Here is a 17,784-nt window from a genome sequence, read left to right as displayed (position 1 = left end):
GGGCAGGCACCTGGTGAGGGATAATGGGTTGTGCCCAAGGGCCCAGCGTTACCCCTCTGTGGGGCAGCATCCCAGAAAGACAGGACTAACTGCTAAAAAGTCCCTTTTAAAAGTGCCTAAAGAGGTCCCTTTTCTCCAGGGACCTCTGGAGATCACCTCATCCTTCGGCAGGGACACCTAGGGCAGGTGACATGGGAAGGCACGAGGTGTCTCTGCAGAGGGAGCTCCATGACCTCCCTGGGCAGCCTGTTCCAGTGCCTCTGCCACCTCGAACCTTAAGAAGTTCTTCCTCATGTTGAAGTGAAATTTGTCGTATTTTAGCTTATTGCTCTGCTGGGCACCACTGAGAAGTGTCTGGCACATCCACCCACCTCTCAGATATTTATATGCATTAATGAGATCCCTCTCAGTCTCCTGTTCTCCAGACCAAACAGGCCCAGCTCCCGCAGTCTCTCCTCCTAAGAGACGCTCCAGACTCCAAATCCTCCTTGCGGCCTCTGCGGGACCCCCTCCGGTGGCTCCTTGCCCCCTACCTGGGAGTCCAGGGCTGGGCACAGCTCCCTGGGGCCGAGCAGAGGCTGTGGGCGGGCGGGGGGCTGGCCCTCCTGGGCCCCACAGCAGAACCCAAGGGTGGCATCGCCCCCATCCCTGCCCCGGGGTCTGGGTGTCCTGCCCCGGTACCGGAGGTGTTCTCCGCCCCGCAGTGCCCGCACCCCGGGCACCCCGCACCCTGCGGCCCCAGGGCCGCGCGTTTGTCCCCGCAATGTGCCGCGGGCGGCCGCGGCAGCGGCGGGGCGGGGGAAGGGGAGGCTGCGCGCTCCCGGCACGGCGCGTCCCCGTGGGCGGGCGCGCGCGGCTCGTCGCCGCCGGGCTGCCAGGCACGGCTCGGCTCGGCGCGGCTCGGCGCAGCCCGGCTCGGCTCGGCGCAGCCCGGCACCGCCCGCCGAGCCCCCCGCCTGCCTCCCGCCCACCCCCGCGCCGCCATGGACGGGGGCGCCTTCGGAGCGGGGAAAGCCGGCGGCGCCTTCGACCCGCAGGCCTTCATCCGGCAGCCGCAGACCATCCTGCGGTTCGTCTCCTGGGTAAGGCCCCGCCGCCCCCGCGGGCAGCACCGACACCGGCACCGGCACCGGGGCGGGGGGCGGCCCGCCGGGCTGCGAGGGGCGCGGGGCTCCCTCACGGGCGGGCGGCCGCCACCGACCCTGACCTTCCTGCACACTTGCACACACACTCACACACCTAAAATCATTGCGCTGTATGTTGTATAGCATTATATGTTATTATATGTTATCATCATATGCGGTTATGTATTACATATTTATTATTATATGCTTTATATATGCATGTGTCTGCGCATGTATCCGCATATATATATATATATATATAATATGCATGTGTCCATCAATATGTCTCCACACAGCCTAGGTCTTTGCACAGAGATATGTGCATATATGCTTCCATAGCGTTTATGGCTATGCCTCTGTTATAGATATGTTTGTAGGGTCTGTCTCTGGGTTTATATATATATATCTCTGTATGTATAAATGTCCAGGCATATCCACACGTATGCATGCACATAGATGTACAGCTGTGTGCACATATATCTGTGTGTGAGTACAGGCCCATATGAGGTGGGAGCAGGCTGGTTTGGGGTTTCTCCCGTGGGAAGGGACAGGGTGAGTCAGGTTGGACCATGACCCTGTCTCGGTCTCTGGTGCTTTCCAGGGTGGGCTGTCTTCTCTCACTCTGGCATGCTTGTGTGTTTATGGTGGATGCAGGGAGACGGCAGGATGTGGGGTGACAGGGGGAGCCCGGGATGGGGGATGCTGCAGTCCTGGAATTGCCTCCCTGTGGGTCAGAGGGTGCTGGGCTCAGGCCGTGCTGGGGAGTTGAAAGGGCTGTGGGGGCTGGATGTTGCTCTGCCTTTTACCCCTATCCTCTCAGCCCCCCAACCTGCTTCCCTGTAGCGTTTTCCTCTTGGTGATTGGCGGGGAAGGGGGCAGGGGGAAAGAGGAGCCTAGCGGGGGTGTCACGGGAAGGTTTCTCCCTCTTCCCGTGACGCGGATCCATGGCTGCCCATGGGGCTGGCGCGTTTGTTCAAGAAGGTCATTGGGATTAAGGAAGCAGAGCTGCAGCAGCGAGCTGGCGGGGGAGAGATTGAGGTCTGAGCCGGGAGAGGAGAAGGGAGGGCAGGCAGAGCGCCGGGGAGACACATGCGCGCGGGAGCTGCGAGGCAAAGCGGCAGGCTGACTTTGGAAAATAAAATAAAATAAAATAAAATAAAAGCAGTGCCAGGTGCAATCAAAGAGGAAAAGGGAGGGTGGCCTGGCTTGCTGATGGTGGTGGAGAGGCAGCCCTTGCCTTCCCAACCGGGTGGGTGTGTGATATCTCCTCCGGACGACTTGGGGGTGGCTGGAGAGTGCTAGGACAGCTGAGGACTTGATTAATGCGGGCATTCTGTCTGTCTGTCCATCTGCCTGAGCTTGTTTACAGTACAGCACACCACACGGGCAGGGGGAGCTGCTGCTGGGCGCCAGGCGAGGGGGCACGCGTGCCCCCCGCCCCTGGGAGGCTGGCGTGGAGCCAGCCTGTGTGCCCAGGCATGATGGACGTGATGTGACCTACAAAGGCTCTCCGGTTGCTAATCTCTGTGGCAGAATTTTATGTTTTCTCTATCTGCCTCTCAGTCTGGTGGGTTTTTTTCATCCAAGCACTGCAGGATTTTGGCTTCCCAGAGGCACCAGGTGAGGGAGAGAGAACAAGAAATACATTTGGTTTTTAATTAGGCACCTAATCTGCTTCAGAGTATGTCAGACACTGTTGGCTTGATTGCTGAGCTCATTTCTGTGCCCTGCAAGGTCTTCCCTGGCAAGAGGCACTTTCTACAGAGCAGCATCTCCTTGGGACCCCACGCTATTTCTCCCTGCCCGTCTGACCTTGACAGAGGACAGGATGGGATTTACCCCAGGCACTTCACTTGGCCCTGGAAATTGAAGTTCTTTTGCAGAAGCTGGAGATGCTCCAGGTCAGCAGTTCAGCAAGGGAGGATGGCATGGCCATCATGGTGTAAGGCTATGCCTTCCTTCACCTGCTTTTCCACTGGCTTGGTCTTGTGTGTTGTCCTGAGCATCTCTCCTTTAACAAAGCAGGGAAACCAAAAGCTCACCCCAAATACCTAGTTGTAGTTTTGGTCTTGTCTTTAAACTTGAGACCAAGAGAGATCCCTGTGGGCAGCGAAACCCTCTCTCAGGCTGTCGCAAGCATCAGACCCTTTATGGCCCCTTCCATAAATTGCATGAGCTTTTCTGAAAAAAGACTAGTTTGTGGTTTTCTTCCCTTCTCACTTCCTCTGAGAGGGGGTTCCATGGTTCCAGTGGTCAGAGGTTTTCCATTGTAAATCTGTTTGGTATCTGTTTACTTTTGTGATCTTTTGCCCTTCAGTTTAAATGGTGCTTTTCCGTCCCTGGTGTTTTCCCCTGGGTATTTATAAACTGATTGCATCCATATTTAGACTTTGCAGTGCCAGGCTCTATGAACCAAACTCTTCTGGTGGCCAAGGGCTCTCCCTCCTCGTGGTCTCCCTGAGAATCCTTCCTTTCACATGCTTTTGCACACACTGAAAGTATTTTGCCTGCCATCTCCCGAGATCTCATTTGCCTTTATCCTGCTCATGGCATGAATGGTGCATTGTCCCTCCAGGGCAAGCTGGAGGCTCCTTTTGGCCTGTTTCACGTGATGAGCTTTCACTGAGCAGAAATTCTCATGATTGCTTCCTTAGGCAGTGACCTTGTGCTTGGGTCAGGCTGCCTTTTAGCAGACTTCATGATGGCACAGAGGTGCACATGACTTTTTACTAAGAGGCACCAAAACTGGCTCCTGCCCACAGAGTTTGCAGCCCAATTGAGGCAGCAGCAAATCTCCAGGGAGAACTGCAGGATCAGGAACAGATGGGATGACCAAAGATTATTTCTGTTGCTCCTTGCTGAAAAGGAGATAGGATAAATTTGACAAGCAGAATGCTAAACTGTGGAAAGAGTTTAGCAATTCTGGAACATCTGTCCACCACAACAGTGTTGTGAGGCAGCTCAGGTTTCATGGGTGCTTTGGAGGTCAGCAGGCACAGCAGAGTGAGTGTCTCCCTCCAGAAAGGTTGCCTGGTGTGTGTGCGGGTGATAGTGGTGGCTCTGTGGGGTTCCTGTGTCAGGTTTGGGTGTTTAGGTGACCCAGAAGCTGCAGCCATTGGTGCTACAGCTGGAGCTAGTGGCGTTGGGTGACCCACACCCAGCTGGGGCTGCACAGCTCCAGGATTCTTCTTGAAATAAAGCAGGCAAGTGTGAGCGCATCCCTACATATTCCTACTGTGTCCTGACCCACAGGGCAGTGCAGCGGTGCTCTCCACAGCCGGTGCAGGGGAGCTGGCTGGCTCCTCTGCAGCCCACAGGCGTTGGATATAGCGCTGGCGCCATAAATAAGTAAAATGCTAATTGAAACAGGTTGTTCCAGGTGCTCCTGTCTGCTTGGAAACCTACTTGCTGGAGAAACTGAAGTGCTGCTTGATGTAAAAGCCTAACAAGGCAAAAGTAACTCAGTTTTTGGAAGCAGGCCCAGCTTGTTTTGACGTGGGCTTGAGTAAGAGTATTTCTAACCAGAGCTGCACAGACAAAGCAGCCCGTTAAAACTTGTCACATAGGTTGAGGTGCCAAGTCCCCCTCTGACACCAAGGACACTGCCTCTCTGAAGGGAGGTTCAGTGAGGAGAGGCACTCAGTCTCCTTTTCCATCACTTGCTGCTGGTGCCACCATGTCCTCTGGCTGATAGGAGCATCCTATCAGGAAAATTTGAACTGGTACTGGAAGGGCTGTCCCCTGTGTCTCCAGGCACAGCACATCCCAAGCAGCTCCAGCTGAGCAGACAAGGCAGGTGAAGGACAGGAACCACATTCCTGGCTTCCCCATGAGAGGCTGGCACCTGAAAGCTGGAGGATGGGAGCTAGTCACAGCATGGCAGAGAGCCCCATCTCCTGCCTTGCCAGCAGGTCCCTGGCTTGCCACACTCGTGCTTGGCTTACAACACCACTAGGCTCTTCCCAAGGACATAGTACAGGCTTGTAATGGCAGTTAAGCTGAGCCTTAGAGCCTGGAGGCCTTGTTAGTCTAAAACCAGCTGCAGCTGGGCTCCCACCTTCCTTCTGTCCCCAGCTAATTTAGCTGAGATCTTGCCCCTGTTCCTGAGCCCTGGCTCATGCTTTCTGCCTCTGCTCCTCCACTCCATTTTGCTGCAGCCCCCATGCTCCCTGGCTGTGTGCTTGTGAGGTAAATTGGTGCAGATGAAAGGAACATGGAGGTTCAAAGCACGTGCTCTCAGTCAAGCCCTAGGGACAGTTCTTCATGGGATGCCCTTGCCTAGGTCAGCTTCAAAAGGATTTTTGAGGTTTTGCTGTCATTAAGATTGGGTGAAAGGCTGTGTCACAAGATGAACAACAGATATGCACAGTTGCTCAGTGATTCAGGTTGGATACAGCAGGTTGTGTTGTTTCCAGCACAGCATTTCCAGGAAGGATCTTGGAGCAGAAACAAATCTCTCATTAATGATATTTCCAGATAAAAATCTGAGAAGTACCAATAGGGACCAAAGGCAGTCAGAAACATGAGCAAAAAATAACCATATGTAGTCTGCTGTTTGAAAACATGAGAGGCATACAGGGGAGAAGCACAGGAGCTGCGTGGTGATGGGACATGGCTAATGTAAATATTTGTGTGAAACAAGGCAGCAGAGAGGGCCTGTGTGGCTGCAAGAGGAGCAGGCACTGCAGGTGGCACGGCGTGCAGTTCTCTGCCTATGCTGGCACAGCCAAGCCATGGGGGGGGAGATGTGGTGTTAGAAAGAAAACTGAGCTTTTCATCTGGGAAAAAGATGCAACTTCTAGGCAGCCACTTCACTGGCCAGTGGCACAGCAATGTAGGAACCATCTAGAAAGTACAGAAGAACCTGGATACCAGCATGGACATGTGATTGTGGAGGCTGTCACCAGCAGTGGTGGGACAGGGGATGCTGTTTAACCATGGGAACTGCATGAGACCTGAGCACAGGTCTGGTGGGAAGCAGAAGGGTTAATGGCCAGGCAGTCAGCTGCCAAACCACATGTAAAAAAAAGGCTGGCTGGCCAGGAAAGTGTGTCCCAGATCCCATGGCAGGAATTAGGGATGCGGAGCCTTTCTCCCTTCAGTCACCTGCTCCAGCTCAACCCTGGCTGGGAGCTGGTGCCACATGGCTGATGGCCAGGGAGGGTGAGCTGGGAGGGAAGTACTGGCACAGCCGTGCTTTTCCCCTGTCCCACGTTCAGGGAAATGGGGTCCAGGGAGACTGGCCTCCTCCGGCAGCTGCACAAGGCTCAGATTGTCGAGACTGTGGGCAGGAGTTGTTTGCTGCCTGCGTGGTGCTGGCTGGGGGGAATAAATAGAGGCCGCCTGTTTCCAAGCTGCCAGTCCCATGGATCTCAAAAGCTGCATGTGTTTTCTTCAAAATGAACTAAATACAAGTAGATTTAATGACAATAATAATAATTATTATATTCCATGTCTGTGCAGGGCACTCCAAAGCTTTCCAGAGACTCCATTTTCAAGTGGCTGAATGACAATGAAAGCCAGATCATCTCTGCCAGTTTATCATTTGCACCCTCTCCTGCTCTTGCTTTCTTTTTAAACAGATTCATTCCTGGTCATTACCAGATCAAACTCAGAAGAGATTATGGCTTCGTTCTGCCGGAGGGGGATTTGATTTAAAGTCCCATGAGGAATATTATGTCATTAAACTATTTCCTCTCTATAACAGAATAAAAAAGGGGGTATGTGAGAGGGAGAGGCAGCACACAGTGCGACAGAGGCTGTGACTGGAGGGCATTGCAGTGAGCCCGAGCAGGCAGCTCGGCAGAAACCCTCTTCAGCCTCATCCCAACCACAGCCATCATGGGGATCTTGGGGATGAGGGCAGGAAGGCAGCATGACAAAGTGCTGGGATGAGGTACAGGAAAATCCTAGTGCACTGCCAGAGGCTGGCCGTGCTTTGCATCCATCACATGATGCTCAGGAGCGTCTGATGCGTGGCTGGGGATGGGCAGCATGGTGGAAAGCGCCTCACATGATGCTCAGGAGGTTTTGCCTGGCTTTCTGCAGGGTTGAGCCTGCAGTGGGGAGGGACTGGAGAGCCTCTCTTCTCATCTCTCACCTTTGCTTTTGGCAAAACCAGATCACCTAGTTTACCAAGGGGAAAAAAATAGGTGTTTTATGACAAGAGGCAGAATTTTGCCTGGTTTGCACTTTTCTCACTGTAATGAACCCTTACATGCTTGTAAAGGCCAGCATGAGCCCCTTGAGAAACAAGGAGAGGAAAACTCTCAGCTTCTCTCTCTGCTCCCTGCAGTGCTAAGCATTAAGTTCATTTTGCTGCGTCTCTTGGCACATTGCTCTGCCTGTGTCAGCTTTGCAATGCACCTGGCTCTGGCTGCACTCGGTGTCCTCAAAACTCTTGGATGGAAACAGGAATCGAGGAAAATGATGGCAACAACCTATGTGGATGTGGTGTGTAAGGAGCAGTGAAGTGGAGCAAAGCCCAGTCCCAGCAGCAGGGCTGAGTTGGTCACATCTTTTCCACGTGCTCTTTTCTGTCCCTTTGTTGAGCATAGCCAAATATATTATTGCTTATTAAATGAGTACCTCCAGACAGGCCACACACCTGCCCAATTGATGTTGTTCTTGGAGGCTGAAAGAAACCCTCTCAACCTAAAAATCTAGTTAGTTCAAGTCTGTTGACTGACTTAAGTAGCCTTGCTGAAGAAATGAAGCAGCTTAAGTGCACAAAGCTGGGGATGGTTGGCTGGTTTTCATTACCAAGCATAGGAAAGTGGCCAGTGATCTCCCTCTGCAGAGTGGAAGGATGGGCTGCATTTGGGAGCTTGGGGAGACCTCCTGTTGGCCTGCAGACAAGCCACTTGTCTGCATCTCACTGCTCAGTCAGGAGAAGACTTCTGCCATCTTCTCTTTACCTCCTCTTTGCAGTTGGATGTGGTTTTTGGGCCACTTTATCAATGGCTGTAGGCAAGGCTTTGTGCAGCAAGTGTCAAATGGGGGGAGAAGACACAAGCAGCAGTAACACAGAGCAGTAAGAGGCTTGTGCCAGTGCTGGTGGTCACTGGTGTTTCCTTACAAGTGCTGCATATGTGTCAGGAACAGAAATGTAAACACTTCATCCTTGAAACTTGGTGCTTTGTTTACCATCTAAGCAGTCATTCATTCTGCATCTGCTGCTTGGATCATCTTGCAGGGCATGGATTGTGAAATCAAGGAAATAAAATATATTTGCTCTTTCTAAGATGACTTGCCACATCAGTGAGCTTCTACCCAGCTGCTCCCTTACCAACAAGGAATAGCTGCCATGGATGAAGTGTGCAACTGCTTCTCCTAAAGGCTGCAAGATCTATGCTCGTAACTATGATTTTTTTAGAAAATTGTTTGTCACAACAGTTTCCAGGTATGGACATCATGGCAGTGAAAGAGGTGATGTTGCCTGTCAGCAGCAGCAGCAGCAGCAGCAGCAGTTGGTTCTTTTGCTGTCCAGCTCTGCCTGGAATCTCTGGTTTGAGCCTGCCCATTCTTGCCCAGTGAGTGTAACCCAGCCCAGCTCAAGGCTTCTGTGCACAGTGGGTCCTCACAGTGTTTTGTCACCAGGGTAGTGACAGGCAGACAAAGGGAGCACGCCCTCTTTGCCCTCTCTGCAGTGCCAGGGAGGGGAGCATGGATCAGAGCTGATGCCAATGGTGAGGAAAAACACAGAGAGAAGGAGACATCTTGTAAGCTAGTGTGCTTTGGTCCATAGAAAGCTTTCCTAAGGACAAAGAGTACTTTGGGATGGCTGTTTCAGGACAGAGAGGATAAGCATCCACAGTGTCTTATTGTGCTCACAAGTGAGAACATGCTTAGTGGAATCTCCCTAGGAAACTCCTAAGATCATCTGAAACCAGATGCTTGCCAGTAAATCATACCTGGGGCACCTCCAGGCTGTGAAACAGGTTTCTCTTCATAGGAGAGAAGTCTGGCATCTTGGCTGACCGCAGGTGGAGAAAGGAAGTTAGAAATGCCACCTCTGCTTGAAAATTAGGGAGAGGCACAACTCTAGTCTTGTGACTCTGAGCTGTACCTTTATGATGTGCCAGCATAAAAAGATATGAAAGAGCAAATGTAAAAAGAAATTATTCTGTCCAGCCCAGCAGCAAACCCAAAGCAGAGAGGAGATGTGTATCAGGATATGTCTCTGGGGAGAGACCATTGCAAAAGTTCATTCATCCCAAATGAGTAAGCGGAGACTCGCAATAAATCTCATTGCAAGGGTTTGTCTGACTCACGGAATCAACATTTTACTAGTTTTGAGTCCTAAACCAAAACTGAACACCAGACTATGCTACTTTAGAGGCTGTTCCTCACCTTCCAAAGAGAAGATAGGCTTTCTGTCGAATGCTGTAGAGAACAGGGCACCCACTTTGTAAGCTCAATATATGGAGGTTGGTACTTCAGGTGTCAGCATCAGTGCTGGTCACAGCCTCACATTGGGATGTCACTTCAGGAGTCTGTCAGCTCTCCCTTGGGTCAGAGGAGCAGGGTGTTATATTCAATGACCCTAAGCAGACCTGCCAGCCCAGCCTGTTGTGAAGGTGTGAGACATCCCACTGAAAGAGCCTGGCTGTAATTTTCTGCAATTCTGCTGCTTTCCAAACCATTCAGGCTGAAATTTTGAGGACTAAATCTTTGCTTCTAACAGAAGAGGTTCTTATTTAATTTTCATGGGCAATTTCTGCGAAATATGATCAATCTTGATTTGCAAGAAGAAGGAGGAGGAGGACAAATTGGTTATTTTACTTCTAAACTTAAAAAGCTCTTATGATTTTCAGAGAACCCATATAGCTCCTATGCTTAGGAACACCAGCTTCCAGCTTTTTTTAGTTTGCTCTAGTGTGATATACTCAATTTCAGCAACTCAAGTGTGACCCAATTATGAGACTTGAGGTGAAAAAATAATATTGGTGTCAGCGGATATTTGTTGGAGTTTTGCAGGTGAAATGTGGTTGATGTTGAGTGTCTGCCCAAGGGCTATTGGGGGACTCTGGGTAAGTCTTTTCCTTTGGATCTTGATGCCCCAGGCCAAGCAGCAGAGGTCTGTGCTTTGGATCTTGGGTATCCAACCTCACTGATAATAGGTGGTGTATTGGGTTGGCATTAATCAAACATTTTCCCTGCACTCACAAAGCTGCTTTTCTGGGTTTTCTTCTGGTGCTTGGTTGGGTTAAGTGGAACTGGAGTCCTGACCAGGCAAACACTCAGACCTAGCTCCACTTCCTGCAGGAGACTTGGCCACATCTTCTTGTGTGCTGCTTCTCCCTGGGGATGGGAGGGTGGTTTCAAAGGTGCCAAGTCTTGTTGTGCAGACATCTCCCAGGCTGGCAGAGTACCCTGGTGATGCCCTAATGCACTTCATATGTAATTTCATCCCATACTTGAGGCCCCATTCCCATTTCTCTGAGGCTCTTCTTGCAGGCAGCATCCAGTCAGCTGTTCGTAGTGAGGGTCTCCAGATGTCCCGAAGGAAAAATCTGTACATGCTGCCTTAATATTCCCCTCTTTCTTCTGTGGGGAAGCTGTTTATTTGAGATGCAAGGTGCAGGACTGGGGCTGCTGTAAATAGCTCTGTGCTTTGGTGAACCTGCTGTGTCAAAGAGGGACAGCCTTGCGGCAGGCGACGAAGGCTAAGCCCATGAGCAAAGATTAGACCAGCAACTGCGGATTAGGGCATTTCTACCTGGACTCATCCTTAATTCTGCCTGATTTAAAATAACATGCAGTGGCAGTGGTGGTGACAGGTAGGGAGGACTCAAAGTGGCTCTTACAAGTGGACCTGGAGTAGGGATGTTTGGCCCCTGAAATCTATGGGGAAGGTTGGAGGGTGTTGGCATATGGGTGAGTGGACAGGATAGGTGGTGTCATGGAGTGGGCTGATGGAAAACTGGTGGAGAGAGGTGTGTAGTGTGGGGAAATGGGGAGAATGGAAGCCCAGCAGAATGGAGCTGCAGAGCAAGCAAGGCTGTGGATTGTGCGAGGGTGGATGGGGTAAAGAGTGTAGTAGCTTGATAGATAAATTCAGTGAACAGATGCATGGTAGAAACAATTAATCTCTTGAAGAGAAAGGAGTGAGTGGGAGAGTAAGTGCACACTAAGAGGATTTCCACTACTAAAAGCCATTGTATGCAGGCACCCACACCAAAACCATATCCCAATTTACATTCCATGTCACCTCCCTGTGTGTCTGTGGGAAGCCACCCTTATTCCAGACTGCAACTGCTTTGCATCGCTTTAGGTCAGATGGATAAAAAGGTTCAATCTAAAAATGTCCTATTATAAGTTAATCCTCAGAAATAAAATGAGACCATGTTCCCAGTAAATTCCCTGTGGCTACAACCCAGGCAAGGCAGCCGGGCAGGAGCTCAGCAGAGCAGAAAGGTGCTGGTGAAGGGTGTCTGTCCCCTGCAGAGCTCTGCTCCTTTCTGCTGGTGCAGAGAGATGGGGCTTGCCCTGATGTGTCTCTGGCCTCCCTCCCCCCCAGGTGTTCTCCATCGTGGTGTTCGGCTCCATTGTCAATGAAGGGTACGTGAACCGCGTGGATGAGGTGGAAGAGCACTGCATCTTCAACCGCAATTCCAATGCCTGCAACTATGGCATTACCGTGGGTGTCCTCGCCTTCCTCAGCTGCCTTCTTTACCTGGCCCTGGATGCCTACTTCCCGCAGATCAGCAGCGTCAAGGACCGCAAGAAGGCAGTGCTCTCGGACATTGGCGTCTCGGGTGAGCTTCCCGGCCCTTTGGCCCTGCTGGCTTGTTCCAGCTGTCAGCAAACTGCTCAGTGTCAGGCTCTCCATGGAGTATGGCAGAGGGACCAGGAATGGAGTGAGGGCAGGAGCAGGTGAAGCACCTGGATTTGCTAAGGACTTTGGGCTTGCAAGTTCTTTCCCAGTTAGCCCCTTGCCTGGCAGTCCTATGTACAGCTGACAAGAGAAGGGGAGGGATTGTGCCCTGTTTTTCTTTTGCTTTGGACTGCCCGTTTCCCTCACTGCCAGGTGTCTGCCTGTGCTTGGCAGAGGGTGAGTACCTCCTACCTTCACCCTTTCCTGGGGGCACAGCATGTTAGTGATCTTTCAGCACCTTTCCTTGATGTGAGTCTCTGAGCTGTTCTGTCCTGAGCACAAGCTGATCTCCGTGTAACTGCAGACCAGCTGCTTCCCACTCTTTTGCAGTTCCCGTGGAAGAAATTGCTCTTTGCTTGTCCTTGCAGGACAGGATCGTGAAGCAGTGGCTGTTTCATTGAGCCCAGGTGATTGCTCTAGTACTGGAAGCCCTTCAGGCTCCCTCCCAAGGCCAAATGCAAGTCCTATGATCAATCCAAACACAAGCAAATGCACTCTCCTGAGGTGCTCTCTGCAGACACCTCTTGGTCACCTTGACAGTTTGCTGTCAGGGAGCCTGCCAGCTCTCTTGGGCTCAGACTGGCTGAGCAGTCAGTTTTGCCCAGTCTGCAACACAGTGGTGGGTCTCAGAGGGTTGAAATTTCCAGAGAAATGTAATATGTGTATGTTATGCTCACGCATATCTTCTTGTTGTCTTTGTCCTTCCCTTTGGCACGCTGGTGGTGGTCCATCCCAGCCTTTTGGGCATTCCTCTGGTTCGTTGGCTTCTGCTTTCTGACCAACCAGTGGCAAGCTTCGAAACCAGAGGACAACCCACTGAATGAGGGAGGGGATGCAGCCCGAGCCGCCATCACGTTCTCGTTCTTCTCCATCTTTACCTGGGTGAGTAGAGTAGCCATGACATGGGATCAAATGTCCTCTGTGCTGTATTATCTTATGAGGAATGAAAGGAGACTGGCTAAGAGTGGGGCCCCTGGGATCTTAGTTCACATGGCTTCTGAAAGGAAGTGCAGGAGAGGAGGTGGTTGAGAAATAAATTTGGGACTCAAAAACTTGCATGGAAAAATGTTTTAGAGCACTAATAAGCACAGTGAGCAAGAGAGTTTCATATCCCTTTAAGGAGCATTCTCAACAGACCTTTAATATGACCTTGGACAAGCCAGCTCCCCAACCACCATTGTCATAGAATCATACAGTAATTTGGGTTGGAAGGGACTTTTAAAAGGCCATCTAGTCCAACCCCCCCTGCAAAGAGCAGGGACATGTTCAACGAGCTCAGGTGGCTCAGAGCACAGTTCAGTCTGATTTTGAATGTTTGCAGGGGTGGGGCATCCACCACCTCTCTGGACAACCTGTTTCTGTTTTCTCTGTGTGTCAGAGGGCTTCAGCATTTTCACCTTACAGACACTAAACAGAGAAGGGACCTGCAGGCCAGGGGTTGCATCCATCTCCCTCCCACCTTTGCTCCCATCATGCAAGATGTCATCATAGTTCTTCTGGATTCTGCACCCACCACTGGAGTGCCACCTCACTGGGTCACCTTTTAGGAAGGTGATAGTGCTGTCTCTCTTAAGTGCCCTTTCCTCAGCAGTTCTTTATTGCCAGTTTCCTGGAAAAACTTGGGTGAAATATAATTATCTCTGATGACTTCCTCCTGCCTCTGAGTGCACCAAGCACAAGTGAGTTTTTTCTGAAGTGACAGGATAGTGCCAAGCAGGAAAACATTTTACCCTTGTCTCCATGCATAAGCTCTTGTGGCTTTATCTTCTCCTCTTCCTACAGGCTCTGATGTTGGGCAGGGGCCAGGTAGGAAAGGTGCCATAAAACCAAGGAGCTGTCAAAGAGGAAGGAGGGCTGCTAAGGGTTGTGCTGTCAGCACCCTCGCCATGGTGACACTGGGCAGGACTGAGGGACAGCAGTGTGTGTTCCCTTCATGAGCTGTGTCCTGCACTCAAGAGCTGCCAAAAGCTCCTTGCAAGCTCCAGCAGAAAGTGAGACAAGCAGCAGGGTTTTTGCAAGGGGTCCCTCAGGACACTTTTGGAGGTGCCATCACCTGCAGTGATCCTCTCCCATGCACAGGCTTGCAAGTGGCCAAAATGGCATCCTCTTCCCCTGATTCCTCAGGGGGCTTTTTATTTCAGTCAAACACTCTGGTTTGCTCTACCTTACTGATTCTCCTTCCCACAACCCTCTCTCTCCTCACAGGGCTGCCTCGCATTTCTGGCTTTCCGGAGACTTGGAGACATTAATTTTCAGGAGGAATACAATACCCTGTTCCCTAACTCCCCATCCTTGCTGCCTTAGTGCCCTTTGCTGATGGGAGAATTTGGGGGAAGGGGTGGAGGGATGCAGCTGGAGGAGGTCACTGAGCAGAGCTGGTTCCAATGCCCTGACTATGAGTGTGTGCTCACTGCAGGGCATGGGATGGGAAGATATGGGCCATTGAATTGGAGTGGGGTTGTCCATTAAATGGTGGATCTCCCTCTGGAGAGTTGGAACTGGCAATTTCTTCTCCTCTTCTGCTCCCTTCTCTCCCTCACCCATACCCTAACTAATGCTGTCTAACACCACTGTGCCTTTTTTTGATGACTGCTCAGACCTAATACTTCAGCCAGGAGATGCCCTCTGCCCCTACTATTTTATCTCTTCCATTTCTTCCCAGACCTCATTCCCCAAAAACCTTTCCCCCATCACTTGCTAGACTCCTCACCTCTCTCAGGGATGCTCTGGGACAATGAGCCATGCCTGCTAAACCCCATGCCCAGGCCCCTGCAGTCCTCCAAAAGGTGCTTGAGGCAGGAGACAGCAGTTTGCTTGCTAACTGTCCCCTGGTCTGGGAAGCAGCTGCCTTACTTCCTGCTGCTCCTTCCCAAGGTCTGTGCTACACCTTGCAGATGTTGACTGGTGAAGGTGTTTCAGGGGGTGACCTCTACCTCAGTACATTGTGTCAAACCCTGCTCTCCTCACTGGCCTTTACAAGTCAAATGGCCTCGTGGACGCAGCCCAGCAGCCAAGCCCTCTGGTGTTGCCAAGGCAGATTGCCTTCCCACAGCCAGGAGGGGCTGACTGGGATAACCAGTGCCAACTGAGCCTCTGCCACCTGTGCAACGTTGGTGAAACCCCACTGGCAGACAGGAGGTGCCCTGAACATCCCAGAGAAAGCAGGGAGCCTTGGCAGGCTGCACACAGGCAGCTGGTCTCGCAGCCATCCCTGCTCTCTCTCCTTGTGGGCTCGTGCTTTCTGTGGGAGAGCATGGACTTCCACGCTCGTGGGGCGTTTCACCGGTGACCTGCCAGGCGGGCCTCGCACACTAATCCGTAACCACTACTAACCCACTTTTGTTTGTTTCTCTTTTTCGGTACGTTCCTCCTCTTTTTCCTCTTCCCTCTCTGCTTCCCATGTCTTCCCTGCACCTCCTCCCTTAAAGGTGGGCCAGGCGTTCCTGGCATATCAGCGTTTCCAGCTGGGTGCCGATTCGGCCCTCTTCTCCCAGGACTACATGGACCCAAGCCAGGACTCCGGTATGCCTTATGCTCCCTACACCAACGAGGAGGATGCTCCAGATGCGGTGGGGACGTACCAGCAGCCCCCTCCAGCAGATGCTTTCGACACCGAGACACAGGGGTACCAAACGCAGAACTACTGAGCCACCGACGCCCCTTTCCCTTCCCCTTTCCCTTCTGCCCCCGTTCCCACTGCCGGCAGAAAGCCGAGGCACAAACAAGACACGTGCATAGTGGTACAAGAGGTGGCTATCAGCTATGCTCCAGCCTTCTGGGTCATCTGTTTTTATTTATTGTTTTTAAAAAAGGCAAAAAACAAAAAAAGGAAAAAAAGGTTTCCCCATCACCTATTCCTTCTCCTCTCCCACCAAGCTACCTGCCAGAACCAAATTCTTCCAAAATCTGCATTTTGATAGGAAAGTCCCTCCTTTCCTCCTCTCCCTCTACCTTGTTACAGAGGGCAGAGTCTGTCTTGTGAACAGGAGAGGAGCTATGGCACTGGCAGGGCAGGGGAAAGGATGTTGGAGGCAGAACAGAAGAAATGAGAGGGACCTGGGACCTTCCTAGAAGAGATGGTATTGCTAAAGGCTGGAGTAGATGTGGGAGCATCCACATTGGTTTGGAGCACCTAGTGGCTCAGGGAGGAGAATGGTGTTGGAGTCAGCATTCAAGAGTGTGAGGAGGGGCCTGGAGGACAGAAGGAACAGCATTCTCCATGTAAAGACAAGGGAGCTTTTCCCTGCCACATGCTAGTGAGGGAGGGGTCCTTTATTTTTAGAGGGTTTGGGAGAAGTGGTATTGGAGAGGAGGAGACTACAAGAAGAAAAAATGGAAAGGGAAAAAGGAAGATTTGCAGGTACAATCAGAAATCGCAGGCACGTCTGTAGGGTCTAGCAAGAGACTGAGCAGAGCAGAGGGGTGGTGCCCTGAGATTCAGTCCTTCCTCAGCCCCCTTGGATTGAGGTGGAGGTGATTCCCCTCGGCTGTACGTCCTGCTAGTCACTGCTCTTCCCAGACCAGTGTTTGATGAGGCAGGAGGGGAGCCATGGCCAGCCTCTGGGCCCAGAGACAGTGCCTGTGGGAGGAAGGATGGAGGAGCTGGGCTTTCTAGAAGATAGCTTTCAATCCCAGCTGGGCTGGTTTGAGGGGGAGAGGGGAGCTTTGTCATTTCACCCAGACCAGGAGAAAGACAGTTTTGCTCCTCACGTCCTGCTGAACCTTCCTCTCTTCCTCTGTTCCTTTAGAATAGTGCAAAGCCTCTTGCTGACACCATCTTTGTAGCGCACAGGAATGGAGAAGGACCCCACTTAGGAAGAAATACTGCTGCTGGGATAGCCAGCCTGTCTGGCTCTTGCACAGGAGGGCAGCCAAGTGGGAAGGGTCCTGCCCTGTACGGCTGCGCTTTGCCTCCCACTCAGATAGGAAAGAGATCTTGATGTGCAGAGAATTGGTTGGGGCCAGATTGAGCTGTCTGAAAACTGGTCTTTCTGTACTTGCCACAGACCATACCTTAGTGCTCTTCTGCAGCATCTCAGATCCTGGCTGACTCTAAAGCCTCGCCTAGGTGGCAGCAGTGACTGTTAGATAGAGCTCTTACGGGTGTCATTCCACACTCCTCATGACTGTGCTCCAAGTAAAGACACAACTGTGGAAGCCCACTCTTTGTTCCAAGTTAGAAGTTAGGTCTGTGCATGAAGACAGATTCCAGGTTTCCTCTAAATGGAAATAATTCAGCAATAGCTACCTAGACAATTCTCCTGGGCACAGACATCTCTCAGAGCACAAGAAGCAGACTTTATCTTGCAGAAGTGAGAAGCTCCATCCCCCAGGCAGCCACCCTGCTTGATGCAACACTGGTCCCAGTAGCAGAGATCAGGAGCAGATCCAAAATCTGTCAGTGCCTGCACTGCACATCCAGCCTATTCCTCATAGCCCCCTTAGGAGTGGGGAGAATGGGACACAGGCCTGGGCTGTGGTTGTGTGAATATCTTATCTGGAGGACACCAAGGTTCCCAGTCCTTCCCTCCTCCCAGTGCCCCACAATGATAAGGAAGGGGTAGAAACTGTAGAGCAGCAGGGGGAAGTGGAGCAGTGTTCTCCACTGTATATACAGGCACCGTTTCTCCCTGTTCCTTCCTGCACATTTGTGCTGCTTGTGGCTGTCCCCATGGCTTGTTCTCCCCAGGCTTGGCCCATCTCACTGGTTGTTACCCACTGGTGAGGACAGGAGAGGGGATCAGGTGGCCCTAAGGACACAGCAGGAATGACTGGGCACAG

At 51.7% G+C, this 17,784-nt stretch overlaps 1 protein-coding gene across 2 annotated transcripts; it reads left to right on the top strand.

The window, feature by feature from the left end:
* Positions 1-866: 866 nt before the first annotated feature.
* Positions 867-16,550, top strand: SYNGR1 (synaptogyrin 1). 2 transcript variants are annotated; one of them, XM_059471480.1, is made up of 4 exons: positions 867-1,082; positions 11,647-11,884; positions 12,740-12,885; positions 15,432-16,550. In XM_059471480.1, exons 1-4 carry the CDS (start codon positions 984-986, stop codon positions 15,648-15,650), a joined length of 702 nt encoding a protein of 233 aa, XP_059327463.1. In that variant the 5' UTR covers positions 867-983; the 3' UTR covers positions 15,651-16,550. The 2 variants fall into 2 exon arrangements, with proteins under 2 accessions (XP_059327463.1, XP_059327464.1); XM_059471481.1 differs by having other exon boundaries at positions 14,209-16,550.
* The last annotated feature ends 1,234 nt before the right edge of the window (positions 16,551-17,784 follow it).

Source organism: Ammospiza nelsoni, chromosome 5 (assembly GCF_027579445.1).
Source record: "Ammospiza nelsoni isolate bAmmNel1 chromosome 5, bAmmNel1.pri, whole genome shotgun sequence".
NCBI lineage: Eukaryota > Metazoa > Chordata > Aves > Passeriformes > Passerellidae > Ammospiza > Ammospiza nelsoni.
This window is presented reverse-complemented; position numbering and strand designations above follow the sequence as displayed.

What these genes read in the sequence shown, in the direction of transcription:
- SYNGR1 (XM_059471480.1), top strand. Translation starts at nt 984, where the DNA reads ATGGACGGGGGCGCCTTCGGAGCGGGGAAAGCCGGCGGCGCCTTCGAC. An exon ending in TCCTGCGGTTCGTCTCCTGG is followed by an intron (nt 1,083 to 11,646) that starts GTAAGGCCCCGC and finishes CCTCCCCCCCAG; the next exon opens with GTGTTCTCCATCGTGGTGTT. An exon ending in CTCGGACATTGGCGTCTCGG is followed by an intron (nt 11,885 to 12,739) that starts GTGAGCTTCCCG and finishes GGTCCATCCCAG; the next exon opens with CCTTTTGGGCATTCCTCTGG.